Source organism: Apteryx rowi, unplaced genomic scaffold, assembly GCF_003343035.1.
Source record: "Apteryx rowi isolate R43461 unplaced genomic scaffold, aptRow1 scaffold_590, whole genome shotgun sequence".
Lineage (NCBI taxonomy): Eukaryota > Metazoa > Chordata > Aves > Apterygiformes > Apterygidae > Apteryx > Apteryx rowi.
In genome coordinates, this window is record NW_020450861.1 from 476,098 (window position 1) to 497,403 (window position 21,306).

The following is a 21,306-nucleotide window of genomic DNA, read 5'->3' on the forward strand; positions in this document are numbered from 1 at the left end:
CGCCGCGGCCCCGCCGCCCCCCGGCGGCTGCGTCGGGGCTACCGCGGGCCTTTCCCAGGCACGGGAAATGGGGTGGCTTGGTGACGCGGGGCAGCGCTGAGGAGCCGGATCGCTGAGGTTCAAGCATGTGCTCACTCAGTGTGATGACACCAGGAAAATGTGCTTTCCTCCAGCACAGGACGAGGAGCAACGCTGGAGTCAGGGATGGTATCTGGGTCTCTTTCTGCCCTTGACTATAGATCTTCCACCCACCGTTACCAGCCCTTCTTCACGCTCCTGCCTCCAGCGTTTTAGCCCCACTGCAGACCATTCAGGGTGAGACACGAGGCACTGCCATATGCTAGAGACATGGTGTTCAGTTTCCGCTCCCGAATAATTCATGGGAGAACCAGGTGCCCATTTTGCAAGCCACACCTTTTGCTTTCTTCTAAAATGCACTTGTTAGAGGTCAGATCAGATAAACTCCTCAGCCAGGCAGGGCCCCAGCTGACTCTGGAGACACGCTCATGCCTCCGGACAAGGCCTGCCTCAGCCTGCTGCGACAACAGCTCCTGCCCTGCGCCTCGGCCTCTCCTCTGCCAGAGGTGCGCAGTAGCTGAGAAAGCCTCACAAAGAAAATGGGACTGTGAAGGAGTGAGCGGTCCTTGTAACATAGCACAGTGCGCTTCACTCATCACCACTGAGAAGGCAAAGCAAACAGCAGTTTCCTTAGAAACCACCTGCAGGCTTGATGGCATATTGACTTTAAGGGAGGGAGATGATCCCACTTAAGGGACCTTGGCTCTGGGCTAGGCCACATGTCCCTCTGCAGTGGCCTTAGGTACCATTTCTAGCTCCTATGCACCTGCCTTAAAGACAGATCTACAGGACTGTACAGTCCCTCCTCCTATTTATAACCACACAGACTTGTTCAGGGCAAAGGGAGTAATTGGTCCTGGGGAAATGAACCTGGAGAAGGCATTGCCGAGCGGTGCACCCTCGTGGCAGTGAAGGCCAAACACATGCCAGGCTATATGAGTAAGAGTGTAGCCAGCAAGGTGAGGGAAGTGATTATTCCCCTTTATTTAGCACTCGTGAGGCCGTATCTGGAGTAGTATGTCCGGTTTCAGCCTCCCACTACAACAAAGATGTTGATCAAGTGGAACGAGTCCAGCGGGGGTGGAAACTAAGGTGGTGCTGGAGCATGTCACCAGGAGGAGAGACTGAAGGACGTGCTCAGTCTTGGAGAAGAAAGACTAAGGGGGATCTCATTGCCATTGTTTATTAAGTAAATGGGGGCTATTGAGAAGATGAGGCCAGATTTTGTCAGAGGTGCACAGCACAAGGACAAGGGGTAACAGACACAAGTTGTCATAAGGGAAGTTCTGATTAGATATAAGGAAAAAATCACGATGAGAGTGGTCAGACACTGGCACAGTGGCCCAGAGAGGCTGTGTGATCTCCATCCTGGGAAATAGCTTCCACTCATCTGAACAAGGCCCTGAGTGGCCTGATCTGGCCTTGAGGTGAGTCCTGCTTGGATTGGAGGCTGGACGAGAGACCCCAGGGGTCCCATCTGACTGAAATCTTTCTGTAATTCTGTGATTCTATTAAATTCACTAAAATTCAGGAAAGACCTGAAAATGAGGAGGAGCTCTGTGGCTTCTCAGAACCACCACCTCTCTGCAAGCCAAAATATGAGAGATGACACTTTGAAGGGGTCTTGGGGCAGAACAAAGCAAGAGGCACCCCCTGTGTAATCTATGGGCTGGCAGCTTTTAGGGCTCTTGTTTGCCTTTAAGGCACTTTAAAGCCAGTCCCTCCGTGGGGAGTGTGTGTGTCAGGGGAGACCAGCGCCAAGCTAAGCAAGCTGCATGTGTGGGTGGAAATGTGGGAGGCTTCTAATGCTCTGATGGTGCCATGTGCTTCTTTGGGTGCTGGTTCCCTCTGGGTGCTGTTCCCAGGCCATGGCGCAGCCACCTGGGGTGGCTGAAGGAGACGGCCTCCAGCTGTCCACCTTGCCTGTGACAGAGCCAGGCAAATGGGAGGCAGTTCTGCTCTTCAGCTACCTCCATTAGTGATCCAGTGTGATAAGACAGACTGAAAACTATGGTTTAGGGTTTGTATGGGAGATGGTGACTGCAGTCATTGGGGCACAGCTGGACACAGATGCCCTCTGTTCTGCCAGCCCTGCTGCGGGGAGGGTAACCTTTGGCAAAGGAGCATGATGCATGCTTGAGTCAACAGTTGTCACATTTAAGACCTGGCCCTGTGATTTCATTCCCTGAGGGGCAGATCTGATTAAAGTGGTCTCCCCTTCCCTCAGCTCCTGGCTGTCTCTCCCCTCTCCTTGCCTCCTTCCCCCCCAGCCCTCCACATTGCTCCCTCTTGGCTGTGCCAAGTCAAAGACTTCTGTGGCTGTTCTCTAAAAGAGATTGGTGGAAGGACCTGGTTGAAAACCTAAAGCTGTAACCACAAAATGCAGTATCTCTTCATTCAGAGCTGTCCCTGAGCATGCAGAGCTGTGGGGGACACGCTGCAATAAGGGAATGCTCAGACCTGGGAGCCGTCCCATGAGCCTGCATCAAGCGGTGCACAGGGCTGCCCCAGCCTCTCCTGCAGCCCTGGTTATTCATGCACAGCTTGAGTCACAGTTTGACACTGCTGTGTGTTGAACAGTGAAACAGGGAGGGAAATGGATGGCAGTGGGGGGAATGTTTGGGGGAGGGAGGGAGGGAGGCCGGGGACTGGCTCCCAGTGGCCCATCTCTTGTACCAGGGCAGTCCAGGGAAGACGCAGCTTTTCCGCACAGGTTTCTGAAAGGGCCAATGATGCCTGTACAGGTTGTCAGTTTTTCTCAAGCAGGGCTCCCACCCCTCAACCTCAGCACTCGGTGAGGATGGTGAGGAAAGACTTTGGTGTCCTTCTTAGCCTGTGTCTCCTATTTCTCTGGGTGGCTTCATCCCCAGGTCATGGCCTTGTTTCATTCCCAGCAGGGCTGTCCCCTTTGCTAGCCATTCTGAAAACATTTATTTTTAAAGAGTGGAGGTGGGTGCTGGAAATGTGTAGCGGAAGGTCAGTGGATTGAGAGCAAGGGATGCCCAGCACCTCTCTGCTCACCCTGGGCTGTGAGTCCTTGGCCACTGTCCAGCAGCTGCCGCTCCTTCCCTGAGGAGGAGCATTGGGATGCAGCGATACGACAGAGTCCCAGACTTGCTTTTTCTTGAGCATACAAAGCGTCATGGGTTCCTCGGCCCCTGCAGCTGCCTTCCTTCGCCCCAGGAGACCGCCACTTGCTTTCTTGGTCCAAGGCCAGTTTGGCAGGTGTGGGAATTCGGTGTGCTCCCAAACACCTCAGCGAACCCAGCTAGGTCCTCCCCCACGCCTGGCCCCAGCCTTGCAACCGCTCAGGGCTCCAGGGCTTTCACTGTGACCCAGGGACTTTCTGTGCCATCTGCTTGAGCACCTGCTGAGCCACCAGCCCCACAGCCCTGGCAGGCCCACAGTGCACATGCCTGCAAGCCTGAAGGTCCTGCTCATGCTCCCATCGGAGCGGTGATGCTGCCCCTTCATGCCCCACTCCTGTGGCATCCCTGGCCTGGAGTTAAGCTGTGTTTATCCCAGTTCCTAGCAATCCTGGCCAGTTTCATCACCGCAGCATGCTCTGTGCAGTCTCTTCTCCTGTGTGTGTGCTTTTCTGCCCCCCCTGGACAGCCCTGAGCTCCTTGCACAAGGAGAGGTGGGAGGAGGAACCAGAGGGCCCTGCAGACAGTGGATTTGTAGCCAGCCCTACCACCAAAGGAGCTGTTTTCAGGAGAGAGGAAGGGCACAGGCCTTATTGGGTATACTGACCTTCCACTGAGGGGAAGATGTGAAGAAAAAAGATCATGAAAAATCAGCCAACCTCCCTGCTCCCTCCACTCACTTGTTTCTCTCAGGTGTGACTGCACCAGTTTAGGATTTCCCCTGAGATATGTGCGTGATTAAGTAGCACTCTGTGTTGGGTTAAGCACACTGTTATAAGGAAACAGGAAACTGCTGCTTTTCCAAAAGTATTTCCTGAGGGGTAAGAAACCTGCAGGCTATCCACATCGCTTGAAAGAACAGCACCACCCCTTCCCAGCCAGCCAGCACTGAGTTCCATGGAAATGTGTATTTAATTTGGCAATGAAATCAGCCCTTGCCCAAAGCTACCTTGAAATTAAAGAAGTGCAAAAGAACAACTCTGTACAGATTAGCATTTGTCTCATTACAGTAGTTTAGAAAATTACTATAAATGGCACTGTAAACCTGTGGTATGGGGAAGGAGAATTTCACTCTTGGCCAAGCAGCATGCACGTTAACAATCAATTACTCATGTAAATCACTGTGCCATCCATAGATAGGAGTGCATGTCATATTCCTCATCCCTCCCAGCTCTGCTGCCTCTGGGGCCAAGGTGCATTTGGGAAGCCTTTTCCTGCTGTGCCAGTCGGTTAAGGAGCTGGTAAGTGTGTGGGATCCACACAGGTGGAAAACATACCCTGTAGTTTTGTTTCTCTTACTCAGGTGGCAGCAAGCTTCTACCAAGCTTGCAGTGCTGGCAGCTTAACAGTTTTGGAGGCAGCGACATCCGACAGTGGGGAAGGCCGGTGTCTGGCGTATTATAGACCAAACACTGTGCTTGAGGAAGGGGCTTTGCTTGCCAGGAGCAAATGGATATATGGGAGCGTGACATGCCATGCAAAAACTCATGGTCACAGAAGTCTCTGTAAAATGGGAGATTATAGCCTCACATCATCAGGGGGTTCTTTTATTATTTTGTTTTGATATTGTGTCTACTTTCAAATGAAATATTACATAGGCTCAGAGCATCTGCAGGCTGCGTTTTTACAAGCTGAATGAAATACATATGAGCTTCTTTCCTATTCTTGAGTATGCAAGTGCCCAGCAAGACACAAGCAAATAAATACAGGAATATAGACCCCAGCAGACACAGGCACATGCAGTACTGAAAAGATCACACCCTTCCCTGCGTCTGTTTGGTGTGGCCTGGGTTTAGATTGCTTCACTTTTTAAGCAGTACTAACACTGAATCAGCTTTCCCTATTCAGGAAAAGTAGCACGTAGAAGTTACTAACCCTCTTCTGCAGCCATGTATACTCCACCTTCCAGAAGCTGATCTCTGGTCCACAGTGACAGCTCTGAAGAATCCAGTATTGCTTTCCAGTTTGGCCCCCCACTGCATCCTCCCAGATCACTCACTCTGATCCATGGAGGGCTGTGGTTGATAAATCCCCTCACCCCATCAACCATTAGAGGATTCATGTCCCCAAGGAAGAACACGAGCCTCCATTAGTCAGGCTGTTCCTTTTTAAATTTTAATTAAATATGTCATATACAAAGTACTAAATAAATATATAGCTGTGACAGATACCAATGTACCATACACACCCGTGTGGATAGCTCCATGTATTTATATATAGAGTAGCATGGAAAGCTATTTACCAAATGCAGAGCAGACTACAGAATGATTCAACTCTGCAGACTCATGGCTCATTGCCAGGGTGCAGTCCACACAACATGCACACACACACACACACACGCACACCTGCATGCATGCACCCTCACTCATTCCTGGGAAGGAGGGTGTCTGCCTTCCATAGCCTGGATACTTGGGAAATGTTTGAGTCAATGCCACCAAAACACTTGGGAGGAGCCAGAGCTCAAAGGCACCCAGGATTAGATCCCACGAGTATTGCAAGCAGCTGCAGAAGAGAGATTTTGTCTGTAAGGATGCACAGCTGGAGGTGGGAGGAGGCAGGGAGGAGCATTTGTGGGGTATGGCAGGCACCTTGGGGGCTTGGGGCAGGGGCTAGCACCTAGGAGTCAGTTAGGAGGGAGACTGATGCTAGAGAGCAAATCAGAAAATGAAGGAAAATGGGTCAGGGGAAATAGCTGTAGAGGTTTTTGTGTCTTTAAATTTTCTTCCCCCTCTCCATTGTGGCCTCTAGCTGTTGGATCTAAATGAGGAAAGGGTTGGAAGTGAAAACAAAGAAGAAAAAAGGAATATTCTTTCCCTCTCTCTCCTACTGAGCTCTGGAGGAGAGCAAGGCAGGGTTGGGAGCAGGAGGCAGGAGAAGTAACATGCCTTCACTTGGCAGGATCATGGGTGTCCTTGCTAGTACCCGAGATGTGCTCAAAGGTGGGCAGGAGTGGAGATGTGTAGGGCTGATCCTCCTGCTCCTTCCTGCTCTCCAGTCAGATGTGAGCACAACAGCAGCCACCTGGGCTGATCAAAGCTGCATCCTGGCTGGGGCAGAGCAGGTCGCTGCTCAGCCGATCTTCCTGCTGCTCTAGTCCTGCTGCATTCCTGCTGAAAATAGGCCAGGCCAGGCTCTTCCTAGGACATTCCCATATCAGAAGAGATGAGCTCCATCCCACAAGGAAGCTGGGTGAGCAGGGACAGGATTGCCCGCAGTGTCTGGAAGTCCTCTTCTAGGAATAAAGGAGCTACCAGGGTGCCTATGGAGAGTCAGGGGCGGGGGGAATGGGGGAAGAGGACGCGTCCCCTTATCATCAGCATCAACAATGTGGGGGCTGAGTCTGCCTCTCTTTTGCAGGATCGAGACACTTGTCACCACGTGGCCTGATTCCCAAGCCCCTGCTGACAGACGCTTAGTCTCTTTGCTCCCCGAAGAATGGCTACATGGGGCCTTTCCCACCAGTGTAGTCATGGTAAGGGCTGGTCCGGGCCTTAGGCCGAGGGATGGTAAAATCATTCTGGGGTTTGATGGCCTGAAAAAGAAGCAAAAACATCTTCACCTTGCAAAACTGGAGAAAAGTAATAGAATAAGATTAAGAAAAAACAAGGGGGAGAGAAACAGAACTGTAGGTTTCCTGAGAATGTGGCTGATGGAGCTGTGGAAGAGGATCCTGGCAGAACAAACAAGTAATGGAGACGGTGTCTTCAGAGGACATGTGGGGACATGGCATGAGCTACTAGACCCAACCAGGCTGTGATCTGAAGCAGGACTGGTGAATGTACACCAGGACATGCAGCCCACTCGCTCTGGATCTGCACTACAATTTGTAGCAACTATTGATGGGAATACAGCCAGGGCATGGTCTGGGGAAAGGAGCACAGTCCACTGCAGGAACTGCACTCAAAGAGAGGACTTACTATGTGATGTTATGTTATGTCCAGAAATATTGAAAACCACAGCCTCAAATTTTGCTGTGGGCCCCTTTTGCCTTCCATGTCACTGGACATGCCATGACTCCCTCCCCCCAGCCATGGGCACATGTCACGTCATTGTCTGGCTCTGGGCAAGGCATCAAACCCCCTCCACAGAGCCTTCTCTAGGCCCATCTAGCTTTGCCCCTATTCCTTCCTTTCTAGTCAACCCCTGAAGAATAGCCTATATCTTGTAAAACAGATGAAGAAGAGTGTGGATTTACCTTCATCTGAAATGGAGGAGAGTATGGGGAGTTGCTGGGGTCTCCTTTGCCTCCTGAGGTACAAAACAAGATGGGGGGAAAAGTTAGTGAGTTAGTGTTATATGGTAGCATGGAGACACCACGTCACAGGAGACTCAAAGGGCCTGCAGCTACATTAGCAGCTGCTTTTAGACTGACCAAAAACTATGCAACCTGCAGGCAGCTATAGGTTGAAATCCACAGATGACTTTCTTATTAAATATTTTCTTATGAGAGCAGGAATGAATGATATTGTAAAAAGTAGGACAGGTGGCCTTGGATTATAGACCATCTCCTATTGTCTCCCAATTATTGTCCTATTCGTGGCCAAATCACTCCCACTTCCATCACAAGACCCCCTCTGCGGTATTCCCACATCTTTTCTCTGCTATTCTTTTAGAAACCTGGAGGTCTGACTCCAGGGGACAAATGTGTGGATTCACAGGGAGTATGGCCACACCTCCTAACCATAGCCTTGGGAAGCCTCAATAGGTAAACCATTTGGCTTCTCAAAGTAGGAATGAGACTCATACAGAAAAGTAAGTCCTCCTGACTCCTTTTGGGGTAATGGGTTTATTTTTAAATGGATAATGGAAACCAGTTCAGAACTGGAAGAAATAATCTCCAAGGTATAATCTGGAGAGGTCTCAAGTGTTGAAACGTTGGTAAAAGACAGACAAAAAAACTGTCCTGAATTTTTATCCAGACCGTCCAGGCACAACAGAGTCACAAAGAATTTTGTCTCTGCCCTGACACCCAGTAAATCTCTTACTCACTCCTTCCTTCCACATAACTTTTGCCTTTGCCTTGGTTCTTACTCTTTTCCCTCTTTGATTGAGGGATTCTTATTCACTTGCATTTCTTCATCATGCTGAAACTTTTCCTTTTCCTACCTTTAAATTGTTCATCATCTTCAAATCTTTTCTTATAGCCCTCCTACCCCTTTCAGCTCATGAGTGGTGCATGCATGCTTAGGGCTGGCAGACAGAGCAGTCACTTCATACCTTGCAGAATTTCATCTTGGGTGTAGGCACGATTCTCCACTCCATAGGTCTGCTTTATCAGTCTGGGATGGCAGAAATCATTTTCTGCAGGGTAGTCTTCCAGCTTCAGTGGGGCAGTGAGGAAACAAATTTCAGGGACCATGTACATTATCAGGAAGATCCATCCATTGGACACCAGAGCAATGGCCACGACAGGATCATCCCAGCTAGATCTGTTTAAAATTCTGTTGCCTCTTACGAGCATAGTGATCCACACCACCCAAATGGCAATGGAGAACAGGACAGTGACAAAGATGTGTGCCCCGTGCCTCTTCCAGCTTTTATATGACCCACAAAATGTGAACATGGAAACCAGGAAAGTCAGAGCCATCAAGAAGAGCACATAGATCAGAAGCATGACAAAGTCCTTGTTGTTCTTCTCCGCAGGCATATTCAGAAATATATCTCTTTGGTTTACTAGCATAGTGACTAGGTACTCAATGCTGATCACAACTTGCACCAGAGTAAAGGCAACAATGAGGAGCAGCAACACCAGCCAGGAGAAGGGCTTTCTTCCTTTCACTAGTTTGTTGAGGTTGCAGGCATGGGTGAGGAGACAGGAGAAGCAGAGAGCAAAGAGGACTCCAAATAAGAAGAAACGTGTGGGGCGAGTGCTGTCATTGGGTTCAATGATGAAGGCAAAAGTGAGACCAAAAACGCCGAGTGTGCCTAAGAGGAAGAAGAAATAGATGGAGATCATGTGCCGCTTGCTGTTGTCTTGGACTTTACAGATGAGGAAGAAGAGTGAGCAGATGAGGAAAATGGTGATGATGACTCCAGCTGCAGCCAGCGATTCCAGGACGATGCCCCAGGCCTGCTCAACATCACAGAGCAGGTAATAGTCAGCATTGATGCTGCCACAGCCTCGGGGAGGTGACTTCGCCATCCTTGTGCCTTCTCAAACGACCTCCCAGGGATACGTTTCCCAAAAGCTACAGAAGAAAGACATACAGTGTTGTATCAACCACCTGAGCACTGCAGCTGCAGGAGAGGAAGGACAGATGTCCACACCTACTTCACTGGGCAGGTAGACCACAGTGGTAAGGACATGGGGGCTATGGGAGCAAAGCTGCCCCCTTGTTTGGTGTGGGCTCCCTCGCAGGGGCAAGCCAGGCCCCTCAGCAGGCAGCGATTCACCTTATAAATCCTTTGCACAGCCCCTGGATTGTGCAGTGTCAAGGAGCGTGGGGGGAGGCAGAAGGTGAGGCTCTTTTGCAGGTGTTACCTTGGTGCCCTGAAGCACAGAGACTGAGCTGCCTTGTCACTTTTGTCCCGGGTGATACAAGAGCAGATGTTCGTCATAAGACAGTTTAAGCTCTTCTGGCATATTCAAACAATGTTGGTACCTTGTACCAGTGAGATTCAGAGATGAGCAACAGAGAACAGGAAGCTCTTTTCTGCATTTCTTTTCTCTCTGTTACTTTCTCTGAAACACTCTTGGCTTTGGTTTATGGGTAAGAATGAAGAGAAGCTTTAACTGCCTTTAACCTGCAAATAATTATCCTGGATGCCTCCAGCACAGATCTTCTCACTCTAAATTAAATAGCAGATATAGGCCACCAACTGTAAGCCCCAAACTCATATTTCTCCTTCTTCAAGATAGTACAGCAATAAAAACTATCTCAAAGAGCTCAGTCCCCTCCCAAAACTATTAAGGTGAGGTGGCTGGAGAGCTGAGAGATGTCAGAGCTAGTGCTGGCATTGCATGAGAAGTAAACAGTAAGTTACTGCTTGAGGATCTGCCATCTATCAGTCAAGGAAGGACAAGGTCTCTAACACACCTTGCATGTCCCTGCTGTCTTGTCACAAGAAGTTCAGTGTTGTCTGAGTAAGCCTGGTCTGAGCCTGTCTTGCCAGGGGGTGAAAGGGCTGTTTAGGTGAGCTTTGCCCATCACCAAGTGGAAATAAGTTGTCTGCTTCCTCCGGTGCTTGAAGCATATGCAGAAACCACTGCACAGGGATGCTGGGCATTTTGTGGCCCACTGTGCAGACACTGAGCGAGTTTAGATCCTGGGGGCTAGGTACTGCTTTCTTGGTGCCAGAATTGCCCAGTGAAATTCAGGTTTCTACAACCTGTCAGAACAGGAGCTTAGATACAATACGGACATGGAAAAACGGGCAAGACCTGGCCTTAATCATGACCCACATAGGAAAACCAAAGATCTTCTTTTCTGGCACATAAAGAAAATTAGCTGATCTTGCAAAAGCCACGTTTTGCTTCTCTCTGTGCCATTTACCTTGACTTTCCCCTCTCCAGAACAACATACTGTAATTATGAGGCTAGTTCTGAAACCCTTACCACAGATTTTAGGGAGAGGAGATTGAGTTTTTAATTAAATGGTAGATGACCTAATCAAGGGATGAGGAGGGAAGGGCGGACATATCACTGACTTACACTGAGCCCCACACATGACTTGATGTGACCTGCTTGCAAATGGTGCAATGTATCTGCAGCTGGTAACCTCACTGTGTTAAAGGAGATGTGGAGCTCTTCAAAAAGTTGCCTGCCAGAAAATGCAAAGTATGCAAATATGCAGGTACTCTGGAATCTCGCGGAGAGAATGGAATCAGTGAATAATACTTGGAGGAGTTCTGATGAATCATCATTCACAAAATTTGGGGGACTTATGATCACTTGCACAAATAGCTGAGAGTTATCCAGACATCTGTGAGTAATGAATAATAGTCTCTGAAAATCCAGAGAGCAAATGCTACACTTCTATCCACAGAAAGTTACTGCTATCCGATTAGTTTATCCGTTCACAAGCTCTGGCAGATACAGACTTGTGCCCACTGTCTGGGCAGCTGGAGAGCCAAGAGAGCCTGCATGAGACCCCAGGCCGCACCGAATGCACCCATAGCAGTAGGTCCTGACTGGTGCTTACCACAAGTGAAACTTGCCACACAAGCAGTTGTCACAATGCTTGGAACAAACAGGATAGAAAGAACCTCCTTATCTTGGAGAGCTGGGTCACTTGCTCTGTTTTTAACTCCCTTTTCTTTTTTCTCCCAGGCTGGATATGCTACTAGGCAAGAAGAATCTGTGCCCTGTCTCCTTGCTGAGTGATGCCTCCCAGAAGCTGAGTCTGCCCGTCTAATACCTACACCAGTGTCCAGGATTTCCAAGGGGCTCTGCAGCGTGTGCATGGCAGCTTGTGCTGCAGTAACTTCACTGCCTTCTGGTCCACTGGGTCTACATTACAGCTTACCCCAAAGCATGGTTCTGGCAGTAGTGCTGAGTCTTTTCCCTCTGGTCTGAGCCTCCTTTCTCACTGGTAGTTATGCATAAAATATGCCAATCCAAACACAAATTTCAAATCATTTCCTCAGGGGGTCTGTCATAACTTCCCAACCTCCAGGTGGCAGTCCCAAGTTATAATTGAGGGTAGGAGGCAGTCTCTGGATTTGCCATGGTGCCCCACGCCCCCTGCTCTCCTAGCTCTTGGAGCCACAGTCCTGCATGCCCATCCCACGCCAGCTGGATGATGCTGATCCATCCTGGATTCTGTAAGACATTTCCTGGAATTACCTTTCTGGGTCCTGCCCGGAGCCCACGGTCCCAAGGAGGCTGTGGTTGGAAGAGACAAATTCCCAGTGCTCCAGTAACACAGTCACCTCTGCTCTTGTCACCACGGCGGAGCAGCAGCTCTGCGCTCACGCTCCTCAGGAGCTTTAAAAGCTGGAGAGCTGGGGAGGTGTGGCTGAGCACGCCTATTCCAGTTCCACTGCCTCACCGACGCTGTTATGAAAATACAGTCCCTGTGCCAGGAAGTGAAGTAAGACCCCCTGACGTCAGCAGGGCAGTCACCGCTGCATCAGGGTGGGGATGGAACCTCTGTCTGCCCCAGCCCTGCAACTGAACCAAATGTGGCTCAGCCAAGCGACTGATAAGGTGCTCTTCTGTCCGATTCCTGGCACCTGTTGGTGGGGGCTATGCATATCAGTGTGTTCCCTCCCAGCTCCGAGCCCTTTGCCTCTCTGCATGCTTTCTTGCCAGGTAACTGCTTGCTGAGGAAGGTAGAAGTGGAGGAAGTCTTGGGAAACAAACTGTCCCGCAGCTTCTGGAGGGAGAGTGGCTGCGAGCCCAGTCCCAGAGGCAGAGGAAAGCAGGGGTTCTTGCTGGGAGCTGTGTCTATACGCACTATATGGACATGTCTTGCCTTCTCTCCTCTCTCATTGCTCCATCCTTGCCAGTGAGAGCCATGTGCTCCTTTCCTGAAAAAGGCAGTTTCCCTTTCCTGCTTGCTAGCTCTGCCCTGGCCCTGCTCTTTGATGGCACAATGCTGTCTGCTCGCTGGCACTGAGTCACTTTGTCCAAATTGCTGGCCCAAATGGCTAATGAATGAAGGCAGTGACAAATCCCCCTTGCTCTACATTGTGCCTCTGGCCTGACACGCCTATCAGTGCAACCTCATGCAAAGCCAGGGGAATCTTCAGTGCCTTCATGGCTTCATCTGTTTAATTCAGATGTTGTTCACTGGGAATACTTTATTATTGTGAGTACAGAGAATAACATGAGGGCCCAGCCATGCCAAGCACTAAGTCCCTACCCACAGCCCCTAAATTTGGAAAGCCCTCCCACCCCAAGCAGAATGTGCTCCTTCCCGATACAGGGAGAGTGGCTGTACAATCTCATGCTGTGTTCTGACTACCAGCAGTTATCTCATCCACATTTTTATATATATATACATATATATATACATACATACATACATATATATATATATATATATTATTTGGGGGGGGGTTGTGGGCCCCTGGTTTCTTTCAGGTGCTGATCACTTTTGAATGTCACATGTGGAGACAGCCATGAAACACATATAAATGTGCTTTTCTTAGTCCTCTTTTGCACACTTCTTAGGAATACACAAGGGACTCCGGGGCCATGTGGCTCACTAAGTGAAAGTCAATGCTCAGTTCAGTCACCGTAGGATGGGTCATGCTGAGCCCTAGGACAGTTCCTCACATCCCTCTTACTTCCATTTCAGTGTGAAAACCTGGCGCTTCTTAGGAAAGGACATATCAGGTTTCTTTACTGTAAGCTAATCTTTAACTTTAAAGTTGAGTTTACATTAAACTAAATTTTAAAGTAGGTCCCAGGTTTGGTGAGCCAGCCAAGAAAGAGGCAGTTGTGAAAAATGAGAGGAAGAAAGGAGTTTAGCACCAGCTCAGCAGGGTTCAACTGGTTTAGAAAGAAAGCCCAAGAACCTTTCAAAGGTCGCCAGTCACCCACCAGCCCATTTACATCTTGTCAGAGCACATTACAAACCACCATCCACTTCTCTATACCTACGTAGACATACAAAACCCCATGGAAGGCAGCGTGTCAAGTTATATCAGTTTTTGGGGGAAAAAGAAGAAGAAAAGATTATAAGATTAACACTGACATTTTCCAGAATCCCTGAGAAATCCTTGAGTCAGTCATCAAACACTCCCTGTACTTTCAAGACATTAATACATGGGGCTGTATTTTTAAAAACATCCCAAGCAACCTAGAAGCCCAAGTTCTGCTGACTCACGATAGCCAGAAAAGGGGTGCCCATGGCCTTCCTGCCGTGCCAAGGGGGGTGGAGAAACATTGCTGGTCTGCATGAGCAAGTGCAAACAACACAATTGTCACACTGGATGGGTGAGATGACTGTCACCTTGCTTTAGGGATGGGATGTAACTTGCAGATGGAGACATCTAAATTTAGATGTCTGCAGGTTATCATCTAAATGTGAGCTGTGTGTCTGAGCTCCCATCATAGCCAGAAGGCCGTAAGGAGTGGCCCAGCTGATAGGATGCAGGTGACTATTTCTGTATGTACTGAAATGCTCCTGGGTGTGGTTGGCCTTAGTTCAGTTGCTCGTACATCAGCATCTAGTGTTATTTAAGATGCCACAGGATATCCTGCCTGGCTTCCAGTGGCTGCTCTGGGAGCACGTGGGTCTACCCTACCTCCTGTGTCAGACCTGCCAGTCCCATGCAGATGTCTTGGATATCCTTGAGCATCTTGAATGGCTCTAGAGACTTTTGTATGGGCAACTGCATTGTGTTCTGGCTCTCCAGCTGAGACACTCAGCTTATCTATAGGCACCTAGATGTAGGTGTCCATCATGTGGGCTCCATCCTGGTGCGTAAGCATAGGTGAATAGCCCATTCAAGCTGCTCTAGGGTTACTGAGACATCAGCACAGGGCTGTCATATTGCATGCAAGAGCTATGGGAGACTGTCCCTCTGGAGCATCAGCTCACACTGAAGAGCCCAAGAGATCTCAGATGGTCCTAGGCACCTATGTGTGGGCAAATGAACTGAATCCTAGGTGTCTACAGAGCAGACATCTTCATCTGAGCCAGTTGTCCAGACTCCCACAATAGTCAGTGGAGAGAAAGAGGCACTTCCCAGGGGAGTTTCAGTTGACTTAATCAGGATGAACCCATAGAACACCGAAGAAGCACCTGTTCTCTCCATCAGAAGTAAAGGGAGATCAGGGAATGAATTCAGATACGGGTCTCTATATTTGTCAGCTGAATTGCATGGCAAGTCTCCAAAATCATTGCAACAGAATCCGGTAGTAAAACACTGGCAATGCTGTCAGGCCCCTTGAGAGGAGGCTGTGGGTAGCAAAATGGCTTGCTTTGGCCATACTACAGTCCTGGACAGGCAAGCTAACTGCTGGTAAGTGGGGAGGAGCAGCAGATACTACAGACAAGGAGAGGAAGGGATGGTGGCAGGAAATGACCCTTTGGGCAGCATGTGCCCATGCCTCCACTTCCCATCCTCGGGCGGCAGGAGGAGGAGGGCTGGGCTCTCCCTTTGCCTTGGCTTCACTCCTTTCTCCTGCTCTTCTCCTTCTCACCGCAGGCATCACTAAGCCCTGCTCCCTCATCATTGGGATGCCAATGTTCAATGCTGCCCATGGTGAGAAGGAGCCTTGGGCCAGTCCTGCTCCACTGGCTGCAGTGTTGCAGGACTGAATCACCAGCAAAGAGCGGAGCACTGCAATCCCTTTCAGCTCAGCCAGGTCTGGAGCAGAAAGCATGTCTGAGAGGGTCAGAGAGTGAGTTAGTATCTTTTATTAAAGTGACTGATAAAGAAAGTAGATGTCTGGGGAGAGACGGTGCTTAGTGCTCTAGAATGTGTCTAGATAATGTGTTTATTTGTGGTCAGTGGTATTGGCTGCATCTTGCATATGTTTGTGCCATTGCTTCTGTTTGGCTACCTGTACAATACATTGACATCATGGAAACCACCTTGCTCTTTGAAAGATCCCCTCGTCAGCACTTATCACAGTCATACTGAGCTAACATTATAGCAGTCTCCACCCTGTCCAGCCCCTTCCATTTCCTTCAGTTTTAAATTAGTTCAGGTATAAACATTGTGACACCCTTGGAAACAATCATGGGGCAGGGGACTGGCACAGAAGTGATGGACCTTCAGTCCAGGCAGCCAGCTCAGACCACCTCTGACTTAGAAAGGAGTGAAGACAAGGGCAGGGTCTGTCATTTCTGGAAGGGGACATGTGGCACCTCCCCATAACACTTGGCTCTGTTCTGGGGGAGGCAGGGTCTTGTCTCTGAATTCCCTGTGCTCTGGCTCTGAAAGTTAGTCCAGAGACTACCAAAAACTCCATCTAAGGAGTCAAATCCTTTTTTTTTGGGAATGAAACATGTGGCACCAAAAAGTGAATGTTTTCTAGAAGTTTCCAGAAAAATCTCATACAGATGTCCTTAAGAGCTTCCATTTGTGTCTGCAGCCATCAGCTCTTCCAAATTGCATGCTGTGTTCCCTGCCATTTTCAGTCTCAGGAACAAAATAAACATTTTCAGTACATAACAGTGATGTGATTCTTTGCCAGGGAGCACTGATTGCTTCTGCCTCTCAGACAGGCTTTCTTCTTTGAATAAGTAGGTTTTGGTCAGCCCCTTTCTTCTTCTGGCTTCTAAATGCCCGGATTCCTGATTCAGGGAGTTCATCTACTGGGAGAAGGAGAGATTTTGGCATGAAAAAGGCAAGGAGACCTGTTAAAATATTCAGACCTGCACTACGGAGTATGTCATATAAGCAGACTTTCAAACCTGTGAATTATCTACCTGAGCATCCCTAACTGGTGAGATGACACTACTTCTGCAAATGTAATAGCAACAGACTGCCTGGTTCTCTGCTAGGAACATAACACTCTGCTACGTTACAAAAGGAATGATTTCCTTATGTAATCACAGATGCTCACAGCCTAGTACCTGGAAACCCGGGGTAACAAATGGCTTCTGGAGCACCCTAAGGAAACTGCCCTGACTCCATGGCTTAGACTTGCTCCCTACCCTACAGGGTCAGATGTTGTATTGTCTTCCATACTGCACAAGTATGGAAGCCTAAGCAAGAATGGGATAAATAAGTGGAGAGAAATTAAGAGTATCTGTGGTTGTGATCATTTTGGCTAGGAAGAGCTTTCTCATATAACAGAACTGGTGGCAAAGTCCTCAATGACTATGAGCAAGTTCAATGAAAATGAGATTTATCCTTTCCTTTTGGACTTTCAGTCACAGGCAGATCAACATTTCACTGATGACACCAAGTCATTCCTCTAGATGGATTTTGCTGGAGGCATCCTCTACCCCCCACTTACCAAGGGAGCTAAGAAGGCTCCAGTTGTCCTTTATCCCGTTAGCCCCATCTGCCTTTGTGCTGGTACCACACGTGTTCCAAAAGCAGCTAAGCTGCAATGGTATGGATGCATGGGTGGGTATTGTATTGCACATACGTTTGTCAAGAAGTGCATAACTCTAAGGGAACAGGATCTGTAAACATATCAACTCATGAGGATGTTGCTGATACTCCCCAGAAGGAAGACATGCCAAGGGGGACCCAGAAGAACCTGTGCTTTCCCTTTCCTCAAAAGGCTGATTCTGAGGCTGGGGAAATCATTTAGAAGAGAGGGGATGTTTGGCCACATCCTTAGCTGGTGCAGCCTGACAGGAGCTCAGCAAAGTTCTCCAAGAGGAGATGGTGTTTGATTTTCTTGTGTGCCAGTCCTCATTCTTTGTGTACCCTTGCCTGGCATTAATGCCGTTCCCTTTGGTATTCCTTGCCCACCATGCTTTGAGTACTTTTTCTTTTCTGCTCCACATTGGTGGGAAGAGATAACTGGCCGAGATGCTCACTGAGAGGCAATCAGGGCCTCTCTGACATGGATGACTGTTGGTAATAGATTTTCTGAAACAGTCAACCTGCCTTGGAGTTTGACACCGATTTGTCCTGCTAGCAGTGTCTTGAATAAGAGGTTCTGCAGGGCACTGCTTCTGCACAAGAAGCATTCCTGGGAATCAAGTTGCACATGAAGTCTCTGCTCAATGATACAGAAAATCCTGCTTTAGAAATTCCTGGTAGCAGATCAAACACCACTGCAATGACACAATGCAAAGCTGAGATCTAACATGAATCACTCCTCTGTTTTTTCAGAAAACAAGTATTGATAGATGTTTTTTTTAATCAACAAGCTTCATGCTGGCACTGATCTTGTCTCTCTGCACACAGCCAGCACAAAATCTGGCATAAACTCCATATCATGTGTCTTGGCTATGTTATCAGAAACACAATTGTATTTGTACTTTCGATCTGAATCAGATGCATCCTATTGACTGATACAGATCTGCACAAACCTGCTATCGATCACAGAATGATAGCCTCGGATTAGCCAGTTATTTGGGTTCATGTGTGTTATCCAGCCAAGGCTAATCATTAATCAAGTGCTGTGATTTCTCTGGGAGGAAATGGGGGGTGGGGAAGAAAGAAATATAAGACAAAGAATGTAAAATAAGGTGGAAAATAATTGTGCTGCAGACCATTGCTCCTGAAAATTTCCTTGCAGTCTTTTCTGAATTACTGTCTGTGCTCCAGTGTGGAGGTGAGCATGCCATCTCACAATTGACCCTTTCGAGATTGCATAGTGTATCCCAGCTTGTGTGCTTGTTTCTTTGCTCTTTCCCCATGGCTCTAGGTACATGCCCTTGCCCAGTTCAAGGAAATCTCCCAGCACACTCCTGTATTTTAAATGTAGCTTCTTTGCAGCAGGGAACAAAACTTCCCAGACTGTGAATTTCTCTCTGATGAGGGGAGGGAGCCCTGATGCTAGAGCAGGTCCCCACCTCTGGGTGCTAGAAGTCTCAGTGTCACCCCTAAGAGCTGGAGAGCTACTGAGAAGCCATGTAGGCCCATGGGCAACCCATGATGGCTTCAGGGAAATTTTACCAAGGGACTTGATAACAAGCAAGGCCTTGGTGTCAGCTCCAGTGCAAAATATCTTATTGTGGCTTGGGGAGGAGGAGTTGCTCTTCTGTTTATTTTAGTCTTCTAGAGTATGTGGTGCTGGGATGGCAAAGTCTACATGGGTGAAGGAGGGAGCTCCTAGCACTGCTTTGTTCCAGAGACACAGCTGGCTCCCAGCAGCTGGGTGCATTTTAGCCTGTGGGTCCTCTTGTTCTGAGGGGAGCTGGTCTGTATTTCTCTGGGCTTGAGCTGCAGGCTGCTGGCAGCGCCATGCCAGTGTTGACCCAGCAGAAATGCCAGTGAGTAATAGTTGCCATGCTATACACATAAATAGATTATAAAGCCAACGCCTCAGTTCTGCTTGCTAATTCATCCAGGGTAAAATTCATTGCTTGAGTCACAGGATGTGAGGGTACAGTATATGGCCATAAAGTGCCTAAAATGCGTCTCAGGGCAGGTCAAGCACTTGTGTGTCAGGAGGTGTGAGGGAAGCCCTAGCTCAGCCCATGCTGCAGTCCTTCCTCAGGGCAGCACATCTGCAAAAGGGGCCCGTGCAGCCTCGTAAGCATGCAGAGAGCCAGGAGAAACCAGAGCATGTATTTCTCTGTGTGTGTATGCATATGCATGCATACATATGTATGCATATGCATGCATGCACACACAAGTGTATGTACTTGGAAGGGAGAGATGAAGAAGGGGATTTCAGGAAACAGCAGCCCTCTCTCTTTCCCTATCCCTTCCTCCCCCCATTAGCTCCAGCTGATATAGTGCAGAACCACCCATTTTGTTGGTGGGGCTGCAGTCACGTGTCTGCCCCCTCCCCACACACTGTCCTGACCCTGGGGCTGCTTGGCCACCTGCACATTTTGTTGCATGCTCAGACTGGCACTGGGTGCCGCAAGCCTTTGCTCTGATGTAGGTCTCCCCTGCCACCTGCTAGCAGTAGCTGTCCCAGAAGGGGATACTCAGTATCTGCAGGGAGTGGAGCTCACAGAATAAGCCCGTGGCAAGACAGAGGAAGAATTTGGTTAAATGAGGGATGAGCACAGTCAGGGTAGGGCTAGAACCACACTTCCAGGGTGTGCAAAAGCCTTTTCACTCAAATCTTGGAGACTCCCCCTCTCTCTGGCAACTCAGGTGGGAGGCGGGTGAATTGCCCTGAAGGCAGCAGCAGTCTGGAAGCACTTGGTTTCTGGCATGAGCCACCCTCTTGGGGGCCTGGAGGTCTGGTACTCTTCAGCTGTACACAGATGGACCCTATAGAACGTGGGCAGCAGGTCCCACCATGGCATGGTGGGTGCGGGTCACAGCCCAGGACGTTCATGCTGGGTGGAGGTCACGGAGCCTGCTGGGCAATAGTGCCTGGCATCCTCAGCTTAAAAGGCAGCATGATGCTGGGTGCCTTCCTTTCACTTGGCACATTCAGATGCAAAGGTTTCACTCCTGCCACCGCTCCTTCCGTCAAGCTGTAGTTAAAGCCAGTGGATTGCTTTTCTGACCTCCAGGATACCATAGGCATGCCAGTATCCCCAAACAGTGCCTTGCTAGAGGCCTGAAACTAGAGTTCAGTGCTTTGCTCCTCCCTCTAAAATCCTTTCTTGAATGATCTTCCTCATTCAACAAAATTCACCAGAAAACCCCCAAAACCCCCATATTTGCCAGGAGTGATCAGCTGTTGTGTCAATATGAGGGTCTTTGAGACCTCTCCTGTTCTACCTGCTAATTGCAACTGATGCCTTATGAGACTTCTAAACCTCCTAGTATCACTGGTGACATTAGGTTCCCCAAGGGTCATAGCAAGGTTTGTTTTGTGCATGCCTGCTGTTAATCTTAGTTAAATAGCATAAAATCTATGATGTAATGATACTCATCCAAATAGCTGTACTCGGGGAAGATGAGAGAGGGAAACAGTGCTCTATTGTACCTGCTTAACAGAGGCAGAAACGCAAATGGGTGTGTTTGAGAGGCCTGATAACATTCCTGCCCTAAATGCTTGCTTCTGTAAAATGATGCCTTTCATTGCAGTTACCAGCTAATCTCGGTGGGCATAAAACCACACACAAACATGCAAACTTGCGCACAAGCAGGCACACACAACAGCTTGGCCACACCCAGCCTCACAGCACCTGCAGCACTTTTGCCTCTCTGTTGTTGTAATACATATTAAAAATAGATACAAATGTAGGATTTGCAAGGTGCAAGGGTGCTGTTGCTGAAAGTGGTAGCCAGGAAGACTAAGACAAAGGGCAAACGTGTGCCAGGAGCACCACCGAAAATAGCTTCCCCTAAAAAAAACAACATGGGGTGTTTAGCAAGTGCTCCACTCTGACAGCACCTGCTCATTTGCTTTCTGAAGCCAGGTCTAAAAGATCTGCATTCTTTAAATGCCACTAAGTTCAGCGGATGCACTTTGTAAAGATGAAGCACTTAATGCCATAGATTTGAATCCTAGCCAGACAGATTAAGTATTTTAGAACTGAAGCTGAGGCCCTAATGTAATCCATTTCATTATTCCCCCTTTAATTCCATTATAAGAAAAAGTGGAGATCTCAAGGGGAGAGCTAACTGGAAAGTGCAG

The 21,306-nt window shown here is 48.7% G+C and overlaps 2 protein-coding genes across 5 annotated transcripts in view; both read right to left on the reverse strand.

Annotated features, from left to right (window-relative positions):
• Nucleotides 1-5,381: 5,381 nt before the first annotated feature.
• Nucleotides 5,382-9,380, reverse strand: LOC112974132 (retinoic acid-induced protein 3-like). The gene is made up of 3 exons (XM_026082756.1): nucleotides 8,442-9,380; nucleotides 7,420-7,472; nucleotides 5,382-6,756 (listed from the first exon to the last, which is right to left on the reverse strand). The coding sequence occupies exons 1-3, from the start codon at nucleotides 9,364-9,366 to the stop codon at nucleotides 6,664-6,666; spliced, it is 1,071 nt and encodes a 356-aa protein (XP_025938541.1). The 5' UTR covers nucleotides 9,367-9,380; the 3' UTR covers nucleotides 5,382-6,663.
• DDX47 (DEAD-box helicase 47) overlaps nucleotides 9,057-21,306 on the reverse strand; it is a 31,795-nt gene continuing 19,545 nt past the window's right edge. Inside the window, exon 13 of one of the 4 annotated variants that reach the window (XM_026082747.1) lies at nucleotides 9,057-9,149. In XM_026082747.1, coding sequence (XP_025938532.1) covers nucleotides 9,107-9,149 — 43 coding nt within the window. In that variant the 3' untranslated portion in view covers nucleotides 9,057-9,106. Of the gene's footprint in view, nucleotides 9,150-9,360; nucleotides 9,413-15,612; nucleotides 16,442-21,306 lie in introns of those variants that run through there. The other 3 variants (XM_026082748.1, XM_026082752.1, XM_026082751.1) reach the window with 3 other exon arrangements.

Excerpts from the sequence above, each read along its gene's own strand:
- LOC112974132 (XM_026082756.1), bottom strand. The coding sequence starts at position 9,366 with ATGGCGAAGTCACCTCCCCGAGGCTGTGGCAGCATCAATGCTGACTAT. Across the intron at positions 7,473-8,441 it reads CCAAGATGAAATTCTGCAAG|GAGGCAAAGGAGACCCCAGC; the intron begins GTATGAAGTGAC and ends TTTGTACCTCAG. Across the intron at positions 6,757-7,419 it reads CTCCTCCATTTCAGATGAAG|GCCATCAAACCCCAGAATGA; the intron begins GTAAATCCACAC and ends CTTCTTTTTCAG.